This window comes from Mastomys coucha, unplaced genomic scaffold (genome assembly GCF_008632895.1).
Source record: "Mastomys coucha isolate ucsf_1 unplaced genomic scaffold, UCSF_Mcou_1 pScaffold6, whole genome shotgun sequence".
NCBI lineage: Eukaryota > Metazoa > Chordata > Mammalia > Rodentia > Muridae > Mastomys > Mastomys coucha.
In genome coordinates this window covers 87,019,006-87,027,964 of record NW_022196912.1, presented here as the reverse complement: position 1 = coordinate 87,027,964, position 8,959 = coordinate 87,019,006, and the positions used below count along the sequence as shown (strand labels likewise).

The 8,959-nt window shown below is 45.5% G+C and overlaps 1 protein-coding gene across 1 annotated transcript in view; it reads left to right on the top strand.

Annotated features, from left to right (window-relative positions):
* Positions 1–244: 244 nt before the first annotated feature.
* The window catches only part of L3hypdh (trans-L-3-hydroxyproline dehydratase), a 12,940-nt gene continuing 4,225 nt past the window's right edge, over positions 245–8,959 (top strand). The window contains exons 1-4 of the mRNA XM_031356714.1: positions 245–931; positions 4,826–4,995; positions 7,353–7,475; positions 7,561–7,698. Coding sequence (XP_031212574.1) covers positions 424–931; positions 4,826–4,995; positions 7,353–7,475; positions 7,561–7,698 — 939 coding nt within the window. The 5' untranslated portion in view covers positions 245–423. The remainder of the gene's footprint in view (positions 932–4,825; positions 4,996–7,352; positions 7,476–7,560; positions 7,699–8,959) is intronic.

Genomic DNA, 8,959 nt, shown 5'->3' with positions numbered 1-8,959 from the left:
TGTTCAAGCCTCTGAAGCCACGCCCCAATCTGGGGAGGGTAGTTTTCGAGGCACCGCCCCCGCCTAGTTGTCTAGGCCCCGCACCTGCCGCGCGTCTCGTTTCCAAGGCCCCGCCCCAGCCGAGCCGTCAAGCCGCTTGACAAGTTCCGAAGCCCCGCCCCCTGGCGTGTTCGAGCCTCTGGAGCCACGCCCCCATCTGGGGGGCTGGTTTTCTAAGCCCAGCCCACACTCTTTGCCTGGTCTCCGAGGCCCGCCCCTGCTTGCTGTGTGTCTAACTCAGAAGCCCGCTAGCTTGGGCGCGCCCAGGCTAAGATTCCAGGCGCTTGTCGTTGGGTGGTCTCCGCTCGCCGGCTTGGCCCTGAGATTGCCACCCTGCTTGGAGAGAGCACCACGGTGCTGTGCGGCAGTCCCTGGACGCAGACAATGGAGGCGGCGGTGGCAGTGACCCGGCTGCCCCCGCATGACCCGAAGACGCCGGCACTGTCCGTGGTGGACATGCACACAGGCGGCGAGCCTTTGCGCATCGTGCACGCCGGATGTCCAGAGGTGGCTGGGCCCACGTTGCTGGCCAAGCGGCGCTACATGCGTCAACACCTCGACTACGTACGTCGGCGGCTCGTGTTTGAGCCCCGCGGCCACCGGGACATGTACGGGGCCATCCTGGTGCCCAGTGAGCTGCCCGACGCGCACCTAGGCGTCCTGTTCCTGCACAACGAAGGCTACAGCTCCATGTGCGGCCACGCGGTGCTGGCGCTGGGCCGCTTCGCTCTGGACTTCGAGCTGGTACCCGCTCCCCCAGAAGGCGCCCGGGAGGCCCGGGTCAACATCCACTGCCCGTGTGGGCTGGTGACCGCCTTCGTGGAGTGTGAAGGAGGCCGCAGTTGCGGCCCCGTGCGCTTCCACAGCGTCCCAGCCTTTGTCCTGGCCTCAGGTAAAGGGTGAGACCCACTAGACGTCCGTTGAGACACCATTCACGAATCTAACCACTGCTCTGTGCTGAGAATACCTGCGCAACTAACCCACCCTGCCTGGCCTTGCGATTAATAAAAAGGTAATTCCAAATTACTGCAAACAAGCTTCAGTATCTTGGCCTTGCACGTTTGGTAGATGGCATTCCGTTATCCTACTGAGTAGATTCATGCACACAAGGCCTCGGGGGCGGGGGGAGCTTGGAGTGGAATGGGGAAGAATTCTGTGCTTCCTTCTGGCGTGTCAAGCATTCGTAGACGATTCACAGTAGACTGAAGTTAAGGAGCAAAGGACAGTGTGTGTACCAGACTTCGAGTATAGCTTAGAATACGCTTGGTAAACACATTACTCCTAATAAGTTACTGAACATGACCTCCCTTTTCCTCAGCCTAAGTGCCTTTGCTCTGCAGGGAGGAGGTGTCAATTCCAGGCCAGCCAGGGCTATACAGGTTTTGGGGAAGAACTAAATGACTCTGAAGGAACTAAATTTGTAAGCAATGCTATTGCTGTCCTTGTTGAGAAACAAAGTCATTGGCTGGACACCACAACCCCTGGAAGCCATGCGACCATAGAGAAAGTTCACAGACTCCTTGACTGAGTCTATACCTTCATTTTATCTCAGAGGTTTTTGTGGTTAGTAATGAGGGTATGAAATATTCTTAGCATTTTTTTTTTAAAGTTAATGGGTGTTGATTGTTTTATTGTTTTGAGACAGGGTGTCACTGTGTAGCCCTGGCTGGAATGGAACCCTGGAATTTCTATGTTCACTGGGCTGGCCCACTTCTTGAGTTCTGGTAGAATTTTTTAAATATCTGAAAAATGATTCATCAAGAAACAGACTTCAGGGCTGGAGAACTGGCTCACCAGTTAAGAGCACTGGTTGCTCTTCCACAGGTCCTGAGTTCAATTCCCAGCAACCACATGGTGGCTCATAGCCATCTGTAATGGGATCTGATGCCCTCTTCTGCCATGTCTGAAGACAGTGACAGTGTACTCATATACATAAAATAAATAAATATTAAAAAAAAAAAGAAAAACAAGACAGAGACTTCAAGATATGTAGGATTGTCTCCTGGAGATCCTTTGCTGTCTGACTAAGCAGATAATTTATAGTCAGAACATTTACAAAGAAGAGCATTCCTCTCAGGAATCACCTGGCAGCTGCTGTTTTTATCTCTCATCTCAGGTGTCCCTGTAGCAAGAGTACCCAGCATGCAACTCCAGGGCCCATTTGCCCAGGATAGCTATGAATGTGCCCTCCATAAAATGTACACTTACTTAAAACATTTTTTAATGGTTTGTTTTTTATTGTCTCTGGGTTTCATAGCTCTCCAACATGGAACTTGCCACAGTGGCAGGTCGGACACACCTGCCGGCTGTCGTGGTGTCCATGGAGATGTTTACTGTCTACCTGGAAGTGAACTGGGAGCTTATTTAGCCAATCCAAGAATAAGGTTACTGCTGCTTTTCTCCCAAGTCTTCAAGCTGAGCAAAGCATTCTTAGAAAATCTGATCCTGACCCTCCCTGAATAATTAGACTCTGGATGAGCCTGGGCATGAAGGACAAGGTAGCAGAGCAGGCTTAGGGTGGCCTCAGTAGAGGAAACACCCGTGATGAGGAATGCCTTGGAGGAATCTGATGCCCAATCATCCAGATTGGCACTTGGGAGAAATGATTTATGATTTAATAATAACATTAATAATAGTAAGGGTTAGGATGATAATGATGAGATGATGATGATAATAATGATTGGTTTTTCAAGACCAACAATTTAACTAGCTGGCTACCTAGTTTCTCCCTAAACAACTCAAGCAGCAGATTAAAGGGAATCCACTTCATGAGACCCTACAACTGGCAGCAGCAGCAGCAGTAACTGTGTATTAGTGTCAGGTTCATAACAAAGAAGGGTAGCCAGACCTTTAGATAGCGTACTTCCCCACAGCCTTCCTGTGTGACAGCACCAGAGGTAGTGGACTTGAATGGTCCTGCTGAGGCACGAGGAAAAGAAAATCCTACATCCTCCTCTTGGAAGCACATAAAAGCCAGGGGATGGTATTGAAGAGTGTTGATCTGCCCCTTCCCATCTCAGTGGCCTTGTGTGAGAAGGTCACCATCTGTGAAATGAAGTTGTCACCTGTGCTCACCTGGGAGGGTGGCAGAGTTCACTGTAACTCCCCCCCCACACACACACACACAATAAATTACCTTTATATTGTTCACTGTACCCTAGGAGGTCTACGACAGCAGACTGTAAATGAAATGTGGAGACTGTGCAGACTGGCCATTGTGGCTCTCTGGTCCTCTTGAGAATGCCATTAAACTTTGAAATTAAACTTTGACTTTCATATTAACATTCACCATGCCTGCTAACCTGTACCCAGTACTTTCTATGTGTTACTGCATGGAATTCTCAAAACAACACTTGAAGGGGACATAGCAATTCCATTTTCTGGGCGAGGGCAGCAAAGCTGTACTGAGAAGCAGAACCAGGACCCACCCCAAGCCTGGAATATTGTCTTCCTCTCAGCCTTAACAGTTCTGCAGTTCACAAAGATATATTTCCATGTTCTGGAAGACTCATATATCTAATCTCCTTCATACCGTGTGGTAGATTTGAAATTTTATCCTTTTGTCTAACAACTCACAAACAAAGGCTGCTTTATTTACCCACCCTGTGCCTCTTCAATCTTCCACATGGTATGCACTCTTCAGGTAGGTATGCTGAAGGGTCACCTGAAGGGAATCAATTTAAAATCCCACTGATAAGCTTGCATAGACAAAAGACTTCGGATTTTGGATTGAGTTCTAAATACAGGTTACACATGTCCCGGGAGCAGACTGAGACTTCCCTGTCAGCTGCCATTTATTTGGTGGGCATCTCAGAAGAATGGGAGTGTGGCCCGCGCAGTCATCTCGCCGGGAAGAAGACACGCGGACACACTAGGTTCCTTCTGCAGCAACGTTTTATTGTCTCCATCCATAGGGAAAAAGGGTCGAGCCCAAAATCCGCATTGCTTATATACACCACAGTGTGGCGTATCTGCCCACAGCGTGGCGTGTCTGCTCATGATTGGCTGTTCGCTCATTACCCTACATAACGCCCCGGGATGGGCCGTGACATGGCGTCCTTTTCACTCCATGCACATGCGCAAACAGTTGTCCACTAGGAGTTAACAGCAGAAGTAGGTGCCATCCTGCCATGGCGAATGCCTCTCAAGATTCACGGCTCCCCACATGGGAGCATCTTAAATAATAGTACCTGCCTCTTGGTGCTGACGTAATTAAGGAGCTAGTGTAGGCAATGTGTCTGGGATGTACTCGTGGTTGAGTCTCTTCATTTCCAATATCCCCAAATAAGTGATTTAAAAAGAGCAGCAGCAGCCGGGCATTGTGCAGATCTGCAAGCCCAGTGCTAGTAGGATGGGCGTGTGCTATTATGCCCAGATTTTTTAAAAAAATCAATAAAAAAAATGTTTGGCATTATAACTGAAGATAACCAGTTTATGAATACCATTCAAGTCTTCCTGGAAGCCTTCCCCAATAATATGTAATGTTCACAGGAAGATGTCCCAGAGTTTCCCTGTCTCTTAGTCACTCTGTCTTTCCTACAAAAGAGGCTTGGAATAGTTAACAGATAGTGTATCTAATCGAGAAGAACTGAAACATCCAGATACATTCTAGTTTACCCAAGCCATCAACAGGAAAATGCACCTAGATGTCATTTACCTGACACTTTGAAAATGGATGTCTGCTTCATTCCTTCTCATTGTGAAAGTTTCTCCTTTAGAGTAAACATAATTTTAAAAATGTGATTTTTTTTTTCCTAACAAATGTACCTACAAATGCCTCTTTCAGACCTCACAGTGGATGTGCCTGGCCATGGAAAGGTAGTGGTGGACATTGCCTATGGTGGGGCATTTTATGCATTTGTTAGTGCAGAAAAATTAGGACTTGATGTGTGTTCTGCGAAGACAAGGGACCTTGTGGATGCAGCGAGCGCATTGACAGGAGCAGTGAAAGCGCAGGTCAGTCCCAGAACTACCCTGGTGACAAACGTCTCCCTCTGTGACTTGGACAAATACAAATTATCACACCCATTAAGGAAATTAGGCACAGATGCATTTAAATATTTATTCATACTAATAGTGTATAGCCTAAAGGGCTCCGGCATGACCCTTGTGAGTTCTAGCTTTGACAGTGAGAGCATTCGGAACCTCATCCCCATGTGTCCTTGGTTTTCCTGCTTTTAAAAATGAAATCAGTTTAGGTGATAAGGAACTCAATTCTTTTCATTTCTAGCACAATTCTGCCAGTGTACTTTGAGTCAGGACTCAGGTAAAACACCATTACAGAGTTTGAATGTTTTGTTACATTATTTAAAAGCCATAAAGATAGTATGATTGTATTTAATATGCTTGTATTGATCATTATTATGGGCTTGCTTAGCAAGGCTTAAGTTTGATAAGACCTAAGTAGAAAACTGAAAATATATAACATTAGGCTAGAGAGATGGCTAAGGGGTTAAGAGCACTCACTGGCTGCTTTTGCAGTGAACCCAGGTTCATTTACCATCATCAGCTCATAACCATCTGATGCCCTCTTCTGACTTCTTGGGTACCTGACACAGATGTGTATAGACATACAGGCAGGCAAAAACATACATAAAATAAATATATTTAAAAGAAAATACACAGGATATTGCTGTTTGAAATTAGCATTTTGGGGGCTATCATTACCAATATACAGAATTATTTTATTGCAAATTTTAACACTCTTAATTTGCATCAGTTTTCTGTCCTATCAGATAGACAGCTAATGGTTTAAAAATACAAAATAATTTCATTTTTTAGTGAGCCCCCAAAAAAGGGCTCATATTTTTCTTCCATCATTCTCTTAATAAAAGGAGCAATTTTGAGCTTTCCATTAAAGCTTGAGCTGCTGAAATAGGTCATAATGGCAATGGGTAGACTCTGAGAAATACAGAGTCTTTGTACTTTGAGGGAATTGAAATTCCATCATTAAAGTATTAGGCAGAGGAATTGTTTTGTCAGTTGTTGGCCAGGCCATTCATATTGTTGATGCAGATTTAGGGAATGAATGACCTTTTGTAGAACAAGATCCAAAGTTAATGTTCTCTAAGTTCAACCTTAGTCTTTTTTTTAAAGATTTATTTTATTTATCTTATGTGTATGAGTACACTGTAGCTGTACAGATGGCTGCGAGCCATCATGTGTGTGGCTGCTGGGAATTGAACTCAGGACCTCTGCCGGACCCTCTCACTCTGCCCCACTCTGGTGTAATCCACTGTAGCTGCCTTTGGACTCACCAGAAGAGAGCGTCTGATCTCATTACAGGTGGTTGTGAGCCACCATATGGTTGCTGGGATCCGAACTCATGACCTTCGAAAGAGCAGTCAGTACTCTTACCCGCTGAGCCATCTCGCCAGCCCCTCAACCTTAGTCTTTTAACATATGTTTAACAAGAAAGGATTGCATAATATGTCAGACACTAAGCTAGATGTGGAAGACCCAAAGGAAGGACAAACATCAATATCCCAGGATCTTGAACTAGTGGAAGGAGCTAGCACACCACGCTGTGTTAGCATAGACAACATGAAACTTTAAGCAATGAAAAATAGTTTGCAGGTCTCTTTAACTTGGTTTGACAAACTGGACTGTAGGAACCCAGATCTGTTTAAGTGGCATGTGATAAATGTATGATGATTATGGTGGTCTCAGACATCACTATCAGATATGATGATTACATTGATCTTAGACATTGCTATCAGATACCACAGAAATCCAGGTAAAGCTGTTTCTTTGGGCCTGGATATTTTTTCCCACTAAGGGTCCTGTGCTGTGTATCTCTGTGTGCCATCAGTCACTGCTTTTCAAGAAATCACAGTTGATTTTTATTTTGTTATTTTTCCTTCTTCGTCCAGTTGTTTCTTACTTAACAGTAGCCTCTGAATCCTTTTCACTTTCTTTTTTAAGAGTTTTACTCTGCTGGATTTTCCCACATTTTCCCCTTCCACGTGATGGTCTTATCTCAGGCAGGCAGCCTGGGAACTCCCCAGCCTGAATTCAGAGTTTCACAGAGTCTGTGCTGGGCGTGCATATAATATAGGACTGCGCATTTAGTTGAGGCTAGCTTCAGAGCAGCTTCCTCAGCTGGAGCTCAGCAGGAGAATCATGATTACTGATAAAACTTTATCAAGAGAATGACATAATATCAAGCAGTTACTTGCAAACTTATTCAACAAGGTTATTTCACAAAATGATATGCACTTGAGAAGGTTATGTCTAAGAGTCTGCTGCTGACATTATATTTCTTAAGATGAATTTGAATCAAAACCTTTTACATTTGGTTGTTTTATCTGCAGTTTAAAATCAACCATCCTGAGAGTGAAGACCTTGGTTTTCTGTATGGAACTATCGTGACAGATGGGAAAGATGCTTATAGTGAGGAGCCCACCACCAACATCTGCGTGTTTGCAGATGAACAGGTATCGAGGGTGTTGGCACTGTTAGGCTCAAACATGCAACTAATAGAAAACGCTCACATTCCTGTGATTACTGATTCGGAAACAGGTCGACAGAAGCCCCACCGGCTCGGGAGTGACAGCCAGAATTGCTCTGCAGTATCATAAGGGGCTTCTGCAGCTGAACCAGACCAGAGCCTTCAAAAGCAGCGCCACTGGCTCGGTGTTCACGGGCTGTGCTGTGCGGGTGAGTGTAACTGGCTCCTTATATGCGAAGGTCTTTTGAGACAGAAAAGGCAAGATCTGGGTGCTGGAAATTCACTGTACTCTCAGATGAGCATTTGAAAGCAGACCTGTAAAAGCCTGTGCTCAACTGGGGTATCAATTCTCAAAGTGTAGTATTGCACCTCTAGGTTGACCCACTGTGCTTTCATGGATCAAAAATATGTTTGTGATAAAACTAAGACATGGCTTGGTTTCCACTCACCCTCTCAGAAGTAGTCACTGTATTCCCCCACAGGCTACATGATGAGTGATATCCCAACCAAGTGAATGATTGAATACAGAAGCAGGTGAGAATCCAGCTGTTTCTATTGAGACAGACAAGAGAGGCTCGCAGGAATGTGAAGCGATGCTGCTTTTCTCTTTTATAACTTCCTTATTTTAAAAATTAGAAAATCAAAGACCACAGGAAGGATTTTGTACTAGCTACTTTTATAATTGCTGTGACCAAATACCCAATGGAAGGTTTTATTCTAGCTTATAGCTCAAGGGAATATCTTCCATAATGGCAGGAAAGACACGGCAGTACATCGGAAAGGCCTTGTGGCAGGAAGCCATCTATCAGGAAGCTCAGTGAACAGGAAGCGGGCTAGGCTATAAACCCTTAAGACCACCCCCAGTGACCCATTCCTTTCAGTGCCTCTCCACATCCAAAAGGTTCCACAGTTTCCCTAAAGAACATCACCAACTGGGAGCCAAGTATTCAAATATTTACATTGACCCGTGGGGAACATTTTGTATTCAAAGCACAACAAATTGGCAGTGATTTATTTTATACCTGCCAGTTCCTCACTGCACTGCGCTCTTTCACTGGAAAGAGCCCCATGCCTCCTAGATCCCAGATGGTATGGCGCCTTCTCATGCTCATCCCCTGTGCTCCCAATTAGGTGATCCCAGATTTGGTCCTCAGCTTCCTTCTATCTTCTTTCTCCAATTAAGATGCCCCTGAACAATTTTGTCTACTTCCTGGACTTCAGTTCTTGACCATCTGCTGAGATAAGTCTCAAACCTTCACCCCTGCCCTGTCTGCCCTGTACCTCTGTTCAGTCTAACCCTTAAATGGTTTGTTATGCTCATCTTTAAGTGGCTGTATCCAAGTATCTTAAATTCTGCATATTAAAAGCTCCTCCTATCCTCCCTTCCTTCTCTCCTCCTCTTCCTCCTCCTCCTCCTCTTCCTCTTCTTCCTCTTCCTCCTCCTCTTCCTCCTCCTCCTCCTCCTCCTCC